A 17,011-nucleotide genomic window follows, 5' to 3' on the forward strand; every position below is an offset into this window, starting at 1 on the left:
CCCATAGCTATCTTTTATAAAATTATTTTCTGCGATTTTGCTTACAACGAATAACACGACAAATACCAGTGAAAATGTGATACAGAGTAGTGTTGTAATTACACTATGAAAACTATATGTAAAAGAAAATTAGCTGATTCTATGTTTATATCATTATATATAAGGATGAGGATATGTATATATATATCCTATTCCTAAGGCACGAACGACAAAAGAAAACATCAAGGGTGAAGGAAGAGAGAAAGGACATCCATTGAGAAAGGAGGTTGTTTGCTCAAGTTGCAGAACTCGTTCTAGATTTATGTAATTTCTATAAGTATAACAGAAGCAAGTTTAAATTACTTTGTTCAATCAGGGCGGGACAAGGCGAGTGTTTAAATGACCTCGACTTCCAGTATTTGTGGAGTGTGCGCAATTGACGGAATTCTTGGGTCATTTAAACGCTCGTAGGGGCAAGGGGGCGAGTGCTCTCTTTAAAGAAAATTTTTTTAAAAAACCCAATAAATTGTCAAATTTCAAAAAGTGATAAAGGACAAGAATAAAAGATTGGAAATAGCATTATGGAAAAATAATTGATTTTATTATAAATTCTGCACTAAAAACCGATAAAAATTCCTGGTTACGCCACTGATTTCGATCGCGGGCTAAAAGAAGAATCGGATATCAAAACGTCATTGCTATTTTAACTTGTAAAATAATTCAAAATCATATAAAATATTAGTTTTATTTATTTTTAAAGTTTAAGGGAATCGCGTTTTTAATCCTTTAGAAATTAAAAAACATTTTTTCATTATTATATACCCTGTTTATTATTTTAAAAAAAATATCATATTCCAGTTGTAATATATTACACGTGTTTAAGAATATTAGTGAGGTTGAGGCCGAAGTTTTAAACGCGAAAACGTGTACGTCAGACGTTCGGCGCCGCTTTCCTGCAAGCCTAGAAGTTTGACAATGGCGTTTGGAAAGTCGGTGGAATCGTGCTCGACTTTCCAAATGCCGCTGTCAAACTTCTAGGCTTACGGAAAAGCGGCGCTGAACGTCCGACGTACTCGTTTTCGCGTTTAAAACTTCGGCCTCAACCTCGCTATTTATTTACATTCAAGCGTCGGAAAAACATTGACCTATTAGAAACATGAATATAAACTTCAGGATAAAGATTTTTTAGGGAGACAACTAGGATTAAAATTCATTGTATATATTTAAAGAGATTTTTAATTCATATTTAACAAAGTGAAGAACGATGATGACGTCAAATTACATTATATGACTTCGGTGGCTGCTATTTCGAAGAGTACTTTTGTAAATGAATTGTTTTCACCAGACTTTTTATAAACGTTTATTTAATAATAAATTAAACAAAATTAAATATCGAGCGACTCGCTTCCATCACTGCAAGTATTCGCGTCAACAGAAAACTGAAGGACGAAGGAGGAAGTGACGTCTTAAAAGGAAAGGGTGTTCGCGAAAGTTCACGAGCGAAGCACATGTGAGTCGCAGAAGCGGAAGACAGTCAGATTCTTTCTCGTTAATTTACCGATTACTTTCGGTTTGTTTTCGTGTAATAAGATGCACCCTAAAGAAAGTCCACGAAATGTCTGTGTTAACGAACAATCGCAGATGGAACCCGAAGACGGGAAGGAAGTTAAACCCAATGAGCAAAAGTTTGAGTTTACCATATTCGAAATTTTTGGGGGTTTATTGTCTATTGGAACCTTTCTGTTTGATACGGGAATGGATGGTGTTGTAGCTTATAGGCATTATACTAAGGGAGATATTAAATATTTTATTTTGACAGTGGTTTTTATTGTCGTGCCTGCCTTAACCATGACGTGTTTTAGTATTTGGATGTATAAGCAAGATGTGGAAAGGTTGAAAGAATGTAATAATTCTCCTTCCCGTTTAAGACAATGTATTCGAATTGTTCTACATGTACTCCAGCTGGGACCGCTTCTCAGGTAAATTTATGTCGTCGGTTTTAACTTAATAGAAATAAAAGTTTGGTAATTAAATCGTGATAATTTATTTCTTACTTTTATTTAAATGAAGAATTTTTTGGGCTCCGTTCGAGCTCTGAACCGGACGGTTGGGACCTTAACGATACCGTAGAGCAGTTAAAAATTTTTAGAAACTTTCTACCCTGATTGCACTAAGAGGTCTTTTTCTTAGCAAACCCATTATGGGGTTTGGCCAGACCCATAATGGGGTGGCAGGATGGTGAGGGATGGGCCCAACATATCCAGATAGACCACCTCCCGAAAAATTCTGGGGGTTTTTAAACCCGTCCAGATTTTATCCCAGATCCCAAGAGTGGCGGGCTGCCACTCTAACCGCTCGGCTATCTGGCCGTCGTCGATACAAATTTATTTACTTATATTTAAAGTATAATGATTGCTAATAATCTATTAATGTACAAAAAGTACATCCTCGCAGAAAACTCATATCCTCTCGACGGAAGGCGCTTCTTTTAATTACCACGGCTTACCGGACTACCCCAACCTGCAGTTTACAGGTGATCTCTAAAAAACCTCCAATAACTGAGATTATTGAAATGGAGTATAATTTGTTTCATCTTAAACTGGGAACTGACATCTGTACTCCCTCCTTCTCCTTCAGCTCCAGCAACTATGAACACCTAAGTCCCGTTGCCAGCAGTCTGCCTCCCAATATTAGCAACATATTCAGTACTGTACCACCAACTTACTCGGACCTTGTAGTCTATACTGACGGCTCTGGCATTGACAACTCTATTGGATGTGCTTTTGTGGCCTATGTTAACGGTGTTGAAATCTACAACCAGAAAGGAAAATTACACAAAAATTGCACTGTATTCCAGGCGGAGTTACTTGCAATCCATACGGCCACTCACTGGATTGAGCAAGGTTTTATCCACACGAACGTTCACATTATGAGTGATTGTTTTTCTGCTATACAACTACTATGCAGCAAACAACTTCATCCGATTGCCACCACCATCCGCAATCTAATCTATACTTCCTGTAACACATATACCATTTCCTGGACTAGAGGTCATCAGAACACAATGGGCAATGAACGAGCGGACCAGTTGGCTAAGGAGGCTGCTATGGATGAGTCACTGGACATCATATACAATAAAATTAGTCGAAAAGGGATTAGAAAATTATTATACGAAGATCTGCTCCATCACTGGCAACTAGAATGGGAACACAAACATAATGCCATAACTTTTAACTTTATACCTAATATTAAGGACTTTCACGATAAATATAAATGGGTAACTCCGAATTCCTCTCTTACTCAATTCCTTACCGGACACGGTAAATTTTCAACATATCTTCAACGATTCGCTAATAAAGAAAACCCTTTATGTGCCATCTGCAATCACCCGGATGACGTTGACCATTATCTCTTCAGCTGCATCTCTTTGGAAGCTGAACGATTGGCCATAAAAATTTTAGCCAACAAAAATAACCTCGCTTGGCCATGCAAACATGAAGATCTCATAAGAAACAGAGAAATCTTCTTTGCTTTTTCCCAATTAGTCAAACGTTATGAAACCATTGCAATTCACGCTACCAAGGACTAATCTAGTTCCTTGATTCTTTTCGCTACTACAACTTCATTAATTGCATTGTTGGTCCTTCTGTTCTGTGTCCAGGCCCTTTTTGTCTGTTTTCTGGCATTTGAATTTTGTTCTTTGACTCTGATTGTGACCTTTGCTATTTTAAGTTTCATTAAACACGTTTCTGATACGTTTTTATTACAACAATTGTTTCGTACTGAAGAAAGTGCCAACTACCGATCAAATAAAGACACATTATTGCCTAATAGTGACGCACATTAATGGACTGCTTCACACAGCGTTTTTTGCTACGAGAAGAAACATATCAGCATTAAGGAACCTTAATTTTGTGGAAGTGTAATGTTTTGGATCTGTTGTCGGAAGGACATTTTTTTTCCGCATCTAGGTCGGCTCCATTGTTGGTGCACTTTAGTGAGTGTCCACTTCCAGCCGAACGAACTTTAGCTACCGGACTGTGATTCTACTATTGTGGAGCTCACTATACTGCACATCAAACTCTTTGTGATAACCACCAGATTCGCCTCCCGTGCTCTTCGTCTGTTGTGGCACCTAAGATTTGCCACCAATTAACACGGCCTTCCAGATTCAAAGTGAATACCATCAATCAACTGTGTTAATCATCAATTATCTACACTGGAGTGTTAAAGTTCAAAATATGTTTAATTATCATCACAACTTGATCCACAGGAGCATCGGAACTTTTGCACTTCATTCAGGTTATCAAGCGAATATATTAATTCTTTAAATGTTACTACATTAGATATTATATAGTTTACTTTATTTTTAACATAGGATTAGACTAGTTTTAGTCTAGATCTAGTCTAGCTTTAGTCTAGTTTTAGTCTAGTTTTAGTTTAGTTATAGTTTAGTTTAGTATTAGTTTAATTTTAGCTTTAGTATATTTGTTAGTTAATTTGATTTACTGTTTATTCTGTTATAAATATTATATTATATTTTCTGTTAACATCTTAAGTTCATGTACAAATACTGTATAACAAAATGAAATACTGTGTAAAAATTCTCAGCTATGTATCATACGGTACTGAGAATGCACCAAACGTGCTTAATAAAGAATTGTTGTTGTTGTAATCTATTAATGTATTTTTAATTGATTATAAAACTGTCACAATTAATGTTTTGTTTATCATGTTAATTTATTAATATTTATCACTTAAATACAATTTTTTCTATTACAGATACATAGATTCTCTAATATATGGTATAAAATGCTGGAAAAGTAAAGATAAAGAATTTTATCATAGTAGAATGCGACACGAAGGATGCGACGCTGCTTTTCTAAGACTACTTGAAGCTTTTATGGAAGCTGCTCCTCAAGTAATATTGCAAACTTATATAATTGTTAAAAATTCACTACATGACCCAAATTATATTTTGACTGGTAAATCTTTTCAGTTTGAATTATTATATTTTGTATTTTAAGATATAATATAGAAATAAATAAGTTTAAGATATTCTTCCAAAAAGTCAAAAACATTAAATATTTTAATGTTTTTCTCTAAATACAATTAGAGAAAATATTTCCATTTCTTAAAGACTTTAATTATGATTGAAGCTTTGCTAATGATTTAAAATACAGAGAAAAATATAAATTTTGCAAGCAACTTATAAGTATTTTAATTTTTACAAGTAATGTAAATCTAACTTTGTATTTTTGGTTGATTATCTATACTAATTTATAGATGATCCTAAAGTCATGTACAATTTTTATATTTCAATAACTAAAGAGGTAGCACAAATGTTAAAATTATCCACTGAAGAACTTGCAATAACAAGTAAGAAACTTACTGCATATTTATTGCAGGTTAGGTTCTCATATATTATTTACTATTGAAATGTAAATAACTATAAAATCATTTAAAGGAGTTAACTTTTCAATGAGATATATATGGGATTATTTTGTCCCATCATTATATCCAAATGTTAATATAATTTTAAAGAAACTTTTCTTGTTTGAACTTGAAAGTAACCATCTGTATTCAAACTTAAACAGCTGTTCTAATCTAATGTGAAAAACTTAAACATTTGGATATGATGATGAGACATAATAATTTTAAAAAGTGCTTTATTTCATTTAAAAGTTCTTTAAATGATTTTATAGTTATTTCTGTTTCGAGTTTAACCGTGGAATCGTCCGATTCGGTCTCGTGATTATTTCCTACATAGTTTCGACATTTGTACATCTTTAGTTACCGAACTATAAAAGTGCTCGTGGATTTTAGGATCACTCTGTATATTTCTTATTTAAGATAATAATTTGATCATCTTGAGGGATAAATTCGGGTATGTTAACTGTTCTCTTAAATTTTTATATTTAACAAATTACGTTCACTTTAATTTTATTCTTATTAAAGATTTTTTCAATTAATATTACTTAATTCTAAAAATTCATTTAAAACAGTTTTTAATTTAGCAGTCTAATAAATTTAATTTAATAGTATTTGAAATAAGAATACTCTAATTAAAGAATTGCATGAATCTTAATACTATGTTAAAAGAAAAAAACTTGTAATTATAAAAGCTTCTTGTCTCAAAAATTGCCGAAACTAAATTTCAAATACTATAGTAGAGATAACATAGACTTATCACACTGCTACTGGTAACATCAAAATGGCACTTCTACCATCAGAATGTAACTTTATTACTGCATTTTGATACACAAGAACCTCGTCGGCCATACATAAAAATATATAGATATCTACAACAATTATAAAATTTTTTGTTTATTCACAAATAAAATAACTCAAAAAGTTTAAAACTCCTTTTTGAAAGTTTCTCAAAACTAACCTGTTGTCAACTTCTCTGTGGATTTTTAAACTTTTTTGAGTTATTTTATTTGTGAATAAACAAAAAATTTTATAATCGTTGTAGATATCTATATATTTTTATGTATGGCTGATGAGATTCCTGTGTATCAAAATGCAGTAATAAAGTTACATTCTGATGGTAGAAATGCCATTTTGATGTTACCAGTAACAGTGTAATAAGTTTCTGTTATCTCTACTATATTATTTGAGATTTAGTTTCAACAAACATCTAAGTTAAGGAAACCAAACTATTTATGAGATAAGGTGTAACATACCATGCAACACAAAATTAGGGTTCTAATCAAGTAACAGGCCTGGACTTACAGGAAAGCAAAATACAATGCTCCAAAATAACACTTATATAAGCAAAAGTCCACAATAATATTTTTTAGGTTAAATAGTAATATAAATAAACAATAATGACTATAAACAAGAAACAAGGTAATATGTATATACGTTTCAAATATTCAAAACAAGTTAAGATCAATTATGTACGAGCAAAAAAACAAACAATCAATAAAAGAAATTATTTTTTCCCAGCTTGGGACGTACATTTAATTAAATATTCACCAATATCAAAATAAAAAGCAAAGAATATACCTCTTACGAGTTAATTGCTTTATCAAAAGAATGCCAGACAATTCGGTTCGAGGAGGATCACTTTCGAGAGCTATACCACACTGTCGAACGAGTTTGTCGCCTCTTACGTGCTTACAAGTGTAATTCTGCACTACCCTATTTACATATTTAAGCGTTACAGGATAAATATAAATAAATAAATATTTGTTGGTCTTAATTTTGAATTTAGTATATTTTGGGGGTTTCTTGGGAGTTTCCATTCTTAAAACAAAAATGTTTCTGAAAATAAAATAACAAAAACTAAAAATAACACCCAAATCATAAAATAACTATTGGACTTTGACTCTTTACAAAGGACCTATATATATTCTATTTTATGACATTGTAAGTTCTATTTGATTAGCTGATACATGTCTAAATTGGTCTGAAAACATTTCCAATTAATATTTTTATTTTCTTAACATATTAGAGAATTCAAAAATAAACTGCTAATGTTTAATTACAATTTTAATTGTTATTAAAATTCTATTTAGCTAATATTATATTTTAATACACTGGTCAAAACAGTTAGAGAAGCAAGAGATTTTATATGGAAAATCATTTACAATGAACAGTTATGAATGCCATATGTTATTGTTACATAAAAAATAAGCATTTGAGCCAAATTGTAGCTCTATTTTCATTTCTTGCACTTGTTGCAATATGCAAATCAACAATATAAGCAGATAATTGACAAAAACAATTTTCACTTCATGCTGGGAATGTTATATGGGAGAGAAATCACACCTAACAGACATGTATTTATTAAAAAACTTTTAGTACTCGCAATTTTTAATAAAATGTTTTTAACGTGGGTTAGTTGTGATTTCTCTCCCAAACAATAAATGCATCTACACAATTAGAACAAATGACTTTTAGGATATTGTACTGACTTCAGTAGAGTGCATGTCAGAGATGGCAAACTTTTTTAAGTTTGTGTGCCATATAGTAAGCATATTTATCTTTAAAAATGTTTATTCAAAATCTAAAACTTCACAATGATATTTAAAGAAATGAAATGAATATACTTTAATTAGAATAAATGTAAAGAAGCTGATTGAAAAAAGGATGATCGGGTGATAAACCGAAATCGTAAGATACATTATGTACCTGATGATTTCTCTCGACATGCTACATTGGACGTGCGTATCATAGATTTGCCAACCCTGATATATGTTTTCTGTAAATGGTCAAAACTGCTGCATATCTGTGTGGCATAGAATCAATGAGGTTGCCAATGAAGTGTTTGGAAATCTTTGCTACTCCTCAATGAGAGCAGTCATATGCTCCCCTAATTGTTTTGACGGTATAGAATATGTATAATTAAAATTGATCTGCTTTAAGATAATCAGTTGATTTGGATTCCATTATGTATCTAACACAATGAAGGTGTATTAATATAATTCATGTTTTCTACTAGAATTTTATTTAACAAAATACAGTGGAACCTCGGTTAACGAACGAATCGGTTAACAAACTTTTATTTTGCAAAAATTTTGTCTTGGATAACGAATGTAATGGGTTTTTGTGTCAAATTTTAGTTGCTGTTAGGCATGCGCGAGTTAAGCGTTACTTTTCTGAGTGTTTGTGCTAAACTTCTTTTTTCAGTTTTGTGATTTACATAAATCACAAAACTGAAAAATGTTATTTAATCAAGATGGTACCCAAGAAAGAGAGAAGTAATAGTGACAATAGAAAATGACTATGCGCTATTGCATTTGAGAAAAATTTTGATTAAAAGAGTAAGACAATCAACTTTAGATCAATTTCTTGTTCCTTACCAAAAGAGACCTCAATTCAAAGAATCTCCCAATGAAGTGTTACCTGTTATTTTTTTTTGGAGACGGGATTCCCTTCTAAGCATTAAGCTCCGTACATCTCCACTCCTCTACCATCAACTACAACAAATGAAGGTATGTACAGTGCTATTTATTAAATAAAGTTTACATGTTTTTTGCTATAATGATAGATACTATGTTTTCCTACATTTTCATCAAAGAAGACCCATTTTAGAAATAAAATTTTGGAGGCTAGAATGGATAAATTGTATTTGCATTAATTTCTATGGAAAAAATTGCTTTGGTTAACGAACAATTTGGTTAACGAACAGAGTCGCAGAATGCATTAAGTTTGTTAACTGAGGTACCACTGTATATTTTATTCTTATAATACATTTAATTATTTATATTCGGGGCATTTTTATTTGTGTGTAACAGTATAATACCAATTATTAATTTTTTGTGATTTAATATTAACTCAGCACAAATAAAACAAAAGTAGTCTTAAGTAATAATGAATATAGAATATTTATCAGATAAATTATTAAAAGTAATAAGAATCTTATTAAATTTTAGCCATATATTATAAAATTTTACTTTATTTTTATAGTGAAGACTGAAGGCTTTTCAATTTTGACATCTCTGATTTCTCTTCCCTGGGCTTTGGCTTCTTATCATCGTTTTTCACGTTTCTGTCTACCTCATAAACAAAATATTTTGTGGAAAGGAACAATTGTTCAATTACTGTGGCATTTTTTTACAATTTCTTCAAGAGTGTTCAGTCTTAGTTTATTGGCCACATTATCTCCTGTAATTCTTGGTATTGGCTGTTTTTGTCATTGGTTGATGATGACATGCTGGATTATTTCTATGAAAACATCATTTTATGAAAACAAGTAGGTGATTTAATTTAGTTTTTAGGATATAAAATGCTTTCTTTATAAAATGGTCTAAAATAGTAAGATGCTAAAATAGTAAAATAACAATGATGATTCAGTATCAAAAATAAACAAACTATTTTTAGTGGTGCTTAATAAAGTATAGTAATGAAAATTTTCTGATATTATATACCAATGGTGGTAAAACTATGGTTCACGAGTCACATGTGACTCTTCTAGAGCTTTATTATGACTCCCATATACTCATACAATTTCTTTTTATAAACTTGATACATGCTACTTACACATATATAATATATTTTTAAACTCTTCTGACTGTTATGTAGTGTAATATATGCAGAGATTGTAAGTGTAACTCACAACTTAACCTTGAATGGGCAACTGAAAACTTAGGGTACATTCATATAGTTGGAGTTAAATGATTGTTTACATAGTCAGTATTTACTATAGAATCATATATAGTTAAAATACTAAACATGGGGCTCTCATTTGTATCCAACAAACAGGCAGTTCATTGCTCCTATCAAGACAAGGTTTGGTCACCCTTATATACGACAAACAGTTAAGTGAAGTATAAGAAATGGTATTTTATTTAGCTGTTATCAGAAACTTAATGTTTAAAATGATTTATTATCTAATTGAAAGTCAGTTGCATGTAAGATAAAAAAAAAAACAAACTTTTAAGCACTTATCTCATTTAAAGATTTACATGAAATATTTGTTTCTACAGCACACTTTTTAATGAATTGTTTTGCTTTGACAAATATTTTTTTTTGGCTTGGTTCTGTATAAACATTTGTTTTAATATTTTTAAAAGTTTATATATTTTAAATAACAAATTTTTCCAGTATATAAATTTTGTATTTTTACAGATAAAAGCTGTAAAATACAGTACAGTATTAAAAAATTTTAGCAAGAAATTATTTTTTTAATGCAAAAATAAATATACTTTTAATTAGATTGTGAAATATAATACAGTCTGTGGTTTATTTTAAAAGTAAAAAATGCTTTTAAATTAGACATCTTTTATTTTTTCAAATTAAAACTGTTTCATCAATGGCTTACTTGCTTTGTTGTTCTAATTTATTCAAAACTTTGACGAGTCAAAATTGTAGATAAATTGGACAATTGGATAATTTTGACATGCCATGCCTTATATGCATTTTGGTTAACACACTGTGTAAACCAAAATTTGAATAAAATTTCAAATTTTAAGCTAACTTCCTAATTCAAATTTGAAAGTGGTATAACTATGTATTTGAACTTAAGCATCTGTTCTGTTTGATTGTAAAACAGTTAAACTTTCAGATGTGATGATGGGATGGGATGATCACAAAATATACTTTATCTCATTAAAAAGTTGACTCCTTTAAATGACTTTGTAGATTTAACCACCTAAAATTGGATATATGTTAATAAGTTATTTGTGCAGTGTTTACTGCACAAATAACTGAGATCTAGCAAGAAGAAATTACAAGAGATCAAACATTTTTATCTGTATTTAATGGACATTGTTCTGATTGTTGGATCTTGGTTATTTGGGCAGTGTTTATTAATGATTTTGTAGAATACTTTTAAAGAAGGCCTCATTCTGTAGTGCACTGTTGCAATAGGAGAAAACTGCATTTTAGAAGGCAATGTAAACAGAACCCAGAAGTACTGTATAGGTGTAAGGGAGTGTATGAAGAACTTAAACACTGAAGAGGGGTCAGAAAGAATAATACTGATCCGAAATGCATCTGTAAAAAAGCAATAAAGGAGTTTGAACCTGTTAAGCTGTGAGACAGTCTACCATCAATATATTTTTCGGATTAAAGAGACTATTACTAGATCAACATATAATACAGCTACCATAGAAAATTTAATAAGATTTTGTAGTTGTTTCTATTTTAAGTTTAACAATGGAGTTGTCTGATTTAGTCTCATAATTAATTACCGCATAGTTCTAACATTTGTACATTTGTTATTCTATAAAATATATTTTTTGAATTGGGAAACTATAAATTATTATGTTACTTAATTTATTTAATTAGAATTAATTAGATTTTTATTCAATAATTCTAAATACAGGAACTCCCCTACTTTCAAATGTTCAACTTAGAAACAATTTGACCTTATTTCAAAAATTTAAATTTTGCACAGATTGCAATGTTCTCTTGCCACATATGGGGTGGCATCAAAGTTGGTAATGTTGGAGTAACGGCATTTATTATTTATTTATTTATCGTTTTTGTTTGAGATGTTTATAAATTCTACGATTGCTTCAAAAATGTGTCCAAAATATAATAGCGAATTTAGTTGTGGAGATAAATGTAAGACGTGTGGCTCTATTACCACTGAAACTAAACAACGAATTCTATTAAGTACACCAAAGGATCAAACACTAACAATAAGTGGTTATTCTGTGTACAAATGTACTTTGTGGGTTAGTTTTCAACTTACGACAAAATCTCGGGAACCTAACCTATTTGTAAGTAGAGGGGTTCCTGTAATATTTTGATATTAAAATATATTAACAATCATATAAAAATTTTTTTCTATAGATTCCAAGAAATAATGTACAATGCAATATTAGGTATAGTTTTCATTTTTTGTTATTATAATCCGATTGATTCGCAAACGAGATATCGATACGTAATATACTTTATCGTTACGTTTATTGAAAACACCACAATTATAATACTGTGGTATTACTATATTGATCCTTTACCTTGGTTTTATTTATATGTCATGGTGATTATTGGCCTTAGTTTCTTCATTGGCATTTTCTTCATGGTAAGTGGTAAACTTGTTTTGTTATTGTAATGTACTAAGATTCATTATTTAGATTTAGCATATACAGGGTGTCCCATCAAGACTGCATAAACTCTACAGAGTGAGAGAGTCCTGACTTGAAGTATATAAAAAATGACCCAAGAACCATACCTCTAAGACCCATAGTTTTTGAGAAAAATTTGAAAGAGAAAGTATGATGTGCATGGAAAATAAGCTTTATTGGAAACATGAACATTGATACTTGCATATGACATTATGCTTACATAGAAAGATGCTCAAAATGACCACTGTGCATTTTGAGGCATACATGCGCACTCCGTAGGATGGCTGACAGCACAGGATCTTGGTTGCTTGTCTTTATGCTGTGTTCACTATTGTGGACAACACAATGCTGGATTGTGTTTAGTCAACCATTCTACAGCGTGCGCATGCATACCTCGATATGTGCGATGGTCATTTTGAGCATCTTCCTATGTAAGCATAATGTCATATGCAAGTATCAATGTTTATGTTTCCAATAAAGCTTTTATTTTCTGTGCACCAGAAGTAACTTCATACTTCTTCTTTTGCATTTTTCTCAAAAACTATGGGTCATAGAGATATGGTTTATGGGTCATTTTTTATGTACTCCAAGTGAGGATTCTCTTGCTTTGTAGAGTTTAAGCAGTCTTGATGGAATACCGTGTGTGTGTGTTTGTTTGTTTTTTGTTTGTTTGTTTACAATTCAGTTTAACAACATATATTTACAATAATGTTTATAAGAAAAATTCTTGAAAAACAATCATTTGGGACAGCAAATATTAAAATCCATATACAGTTTGTTTTAAAAAAACAAACAAGATGTGTGTGGATTTTAATACTTACTTTTCAAAATGATTGTTTTTCAGAGCTATGGCTATTTGTATTACCACAAATGCAAAGTATTTTCATATACAATTTTATGTTCTACTTAATAAAAATATATATCTTCAAATTATTCTTTGTTGTATTTTACTAATAGATATAAGTATTTACAAAAGTCTTTCATTGAGAGATTTTAAAATTATAGGACTTGGTTTAATATTCATTAAAATGAAAAGCTGTTATAAGGACATTATAAAATTTGTTTAAATAGGATTATATACTTACACATTATATTGAAGATGTGAAAATTTCATTGTTGGTCGTGGAAAATAACTTAAAACACTTATTAACAGGAAATGATGGTTTAATGTACAGAAACAATGTACGGCAAGTTTCATGATACCCAATATATCGGCCTCAAATCTCTGTGTAATGCAGGGGTGGCCAAAGTGGTCGATATCGACCCCCAGGGGTTGATTTAACATTATTGGGGGGTCAATGAAAAGAATAAAACAAATTTTGAACCGAATATTGCTAATCTTGCTAAAGATAATCAAGCTTATCCGTCTCATTGATTGTCAGTTATAAAAATTATTATTAACATATATACAATAAATGTAAAAAAAATGTAAAATTAAAAGATATATATTAAAATAGTAAGAATTTTTTTTTGTAACACAAACTTTTTGGTGAGGGGTCGATGTGAGGTTTCGGAAAGTTGTAGGGGGTCGACGATCAAAAAAGTTTGGCGACCCCTGGTGTAATGTTACTTGGCCCAACACGTGCTGGTCCACTGGTGCACAAGGTTCTGCACAAAACACAAATAAAGCAAACATGAACATAAACTTAAGACATAAAATCATATCCAGGGTATTAATACTATCTTAAAAATTTAGCTTATGTACTAGGACTTAATCTAACAAAGAACAGAAAAATTTCAGTAGATGGAAATGTACACTTGGTTTCTACAGGAAAGCCAGTTACTCTTGTCAGATTTTCCTGTGTTTGGTTCTCAAAACCTGCTTCTCACTAAATTTCAGGCTGTCGGCTCAGACTTCGAAAACCTTCTTGACAACTCCTTCCTTTAGCTCCGAAATCTATGTCCGAAGTGGTCTGTCTCTCTGGCAAAAAGGTAGTTTTCTCCCTTGTTCGTACCTCATGCCGCTTCTTTCTACCCATTGGACTGCTCCTTCCCAGGCAGGGGGTCTACCCTAGGGTTGGTACAACAAAGGAACTGGTCTGAACAAGTTTACACAATAACGGAATAAACTGGGAGACAAAAGAGTATAACAAGAAGAGAGGACAAAAACAAAACATGGCACACTGCCACAATATTTATTCTAAAAAATAATGCACTATCTATAACTTTTTCATCTTGCAGCTGGCTATTTATTAGAATGCATTTACTATTATAGGGCACATGTTATTTCCATTTTTTTGGAAATTAGGTATAATTTGCACTTGAGAATGACTATTAATGGAATAAATCTAGTAATTTTTTCTCACTATTATATGAAACACTTAACACACACTCATTTTACTTTAACATATGGCAAGAGTGACAGTGCTAAATGAAATATGCAATTTTTCAGTTTAGAATAAGTCTTATCTTCCTCCTTATCTCCATTACTTTATATTAGAGGACACTGTTTATTAGAATATTGTGTGTGTTATATATTTTATATAGTGGATGATAATTTTGTTTTTAAGAACATGTATACATAGTTTTTCTTAAGTACAAATGCATATTATTTTTATATTTATTCTAGATTCTTTATTATTTGACTCTTCACCCGACTGGGAAAATATCAATATGGAGGAAACCCAATTCTACTTATGACCAAAATAATGAAAATATACCCATGGAGAAAGTTTGAGATTTAATAACCGAGTTTCCAGTGTTACTTTTAAAATACTCGTAACTTGTATTGATATAAGCAAAATACTTAAAGAAAATTTTTAAAAAAGGGGTTACTTAAAGTTCTTTAAGTACTTAAAAAAAAAGTGTTTTAAATTTACAAACTATACTAATGATTAAATTGTAAATACTTTTTCTTATATTTTTTTCTTGTGTTTTATATATATTAAATCAACTTTTAAGTATGGTTATATAAATATAGTTGTTTATAAGTATATTACAATATATGTTGTGTCAAGAACTTTTTATATTGTTATATTATATGAAACTTAATGCTCATTGAATACTGCATTTTTTTACTGGGTATAACCCGGGTGTTTAGATGACAAATTGAAATAGTTACAAAATTAGGTTACACAACAGTGCAGACTATATGCCAGTTTTAAATTGCAATCACAACCTTGTACAAATCACAACTCCATGTATATCCTGAGCCTATGAAGCAGCCACTACACCATAGGCTCAGGATATGCATGTAGTTGGGGTTTTGTGAAGATTTTATTTTTGTTCTAGCAATTTGCTGTGAAATGTATTCTGTTATACAACATACAGTACAACAAACTTTTAGATCTGGTTTCTTTATGAAAATTTTGTTTTAAATTGTATATTACCTTTTCATATACCTGGGCAATATCAAATGATTTTAAAATTAGTACTTAATTCATCAAAGAATTAAAGTACTTTAATTCTTACCAAGTCATTTTTCTTATTGGAAATGTGATTGTACTGTATGTACATGTTTTTGGGAAAGTACTTTTAAAACATTTTCTAAAAATATACAAAATATATTTTTATACAAATTTTTTGTATAAAGAAAAAATAGCTTACATAATAGTAAAAAAATATTTTTATAGTAAAACTTCGATACATGTTTTTGTATAATTTTTTACTTTGGTGCAATATTTTTGTACCTAGAGATTGAATTTTAAATATAGATTTTTTCCTACGTGCCAATAAGCTATAACTTTTATATATGTAGAAGTAACCATGCCAGACAAAAATTAGTCGGCCTTGTCAGAACATACTTAATAGTGGACGACGGTGCCCATTGCACCATCAAACTATTTTCGGTCGACCGCAAACTACGCCACCGTTCGTAGACCCGCCAGACGGTAAATATTTTTGATTCGTCGACAAATCGAACGACAACATTCTCTTTGTGTCTGCGGGCAGGGTCAAACGAGAGGACTCCATTTTTTGCCACTCGGCAACGTATGTCGTAGGACCCACGTTGCAGACTCAATTCGATACTCGCGTTGCTCTTCACCACTTTACGAGACAGAAACGATCCGGTAGACCGTATCTGCGTTTATCTCCCAACGATTCACGGCACCCTCCGCACAACCTACCATCATTTCCGTTAGGAGTGCCCGACTTTTTGTCCGGTGTGCTTATTTTCTCTCTTAGATTATATAAAATATATATCTTTTAATCAAATGTAAGACAATGTATTAATATTTATCCATTGTAAACATTTTTGCCATAAAATGTATACTCAATATTCATTGAAAATTTTGTTACCGAAAATGGAAAAAATCCACGTACAAATATTTTTTACTTTATGATTGTGCCTATATTTTAAAAAATAAATGCTGTTTTTATATTGTGTAACTTTTTCTCGTTTAAGTTTATTTTCACTTAAACACATCCACGCCGAACGATTTTGGCACCCGAGCAAACCCGACATCGGTACCTCAAAATCCAAAAGACCAAAAAAATAAATTGTCGTGAATTTCAATCGAAGAAAGCAAGTACGGTGGATTCCCGAATAACACGCGTGCCATGTTATT

General features: G+C 31.1%; 1 protein-coding gene across 1 annotated transcript; it reads left to right on the forward strand.

Moving 5' to 3' along the window:
* Window positions 1-1,406: 1,406 nt before the first annotated feature.
* LOC136982553 (XK-related protein 6-like) lies at window positions 1,407-15,263 on the forward strand. The gene is made up of 5 exons (XM_067279051.1): window positions 1,407-1,958; window positions 4,762-4,964; window positions 9,397-9,682; window positions 12,229-12,460; window positions 15,073-15,263. The coding sequence occupies exons 1-5, from the start codon at window positions 1,570-1,572 to the stop codon at window positions 15,178-15,180; spliced, it is 1,218 nt and encodes a 405-aa protein (XP_067135152.1). The 5' UTR covers window positions 1,407-1,569; the 3' UTR covers window positions 15,181-15,263.
* Window positions 15,264-17,011: the final 1,748 nt, after the last annotated feature.

The sequence above is a fragment of the Centruroides vittatus genome, unplaced genomic scaffold (genome assembly GCF_030686945.1).
Source record: "Centruroides vittatus isolate TY-2023 unplaced genomic scaffold, ASM3068694v2 contig_854, whole genome shotgun sequence".
Classification (NCBI taxonomy): domain Eukaryota; kingdom Metazoa; phylum Arthropoda; class Arachnida; order Scorpiones; family Buthidae; genus Centruroides; species Centruroides vittatus.

Excerpts from the sequence above, each read along its gene's own strand:
- LOC136982553 (XM_067279051.1), top strand. The coding sequence starts at position 1,570 with ATGCACCCTAAAGAAAGTCCACGAAATGTCTGTGTTAACGAACAATCG. Across the intron at positions 1,959-4,761 it reads CAGCTGGGACCGCTTCTCAG|ATACATAGATTCTCTAATAT; the intron begins GTAAATTTATGT and ends TTTCTATTACAG. Across the intron at positions 12,461-15,072 it reads TCATTGGCATTTTCTTCATG|ATTCTTTATTATTTGACTCT; the intron begins GTAAGTGGTAAA and ends TATTTATTCTAG.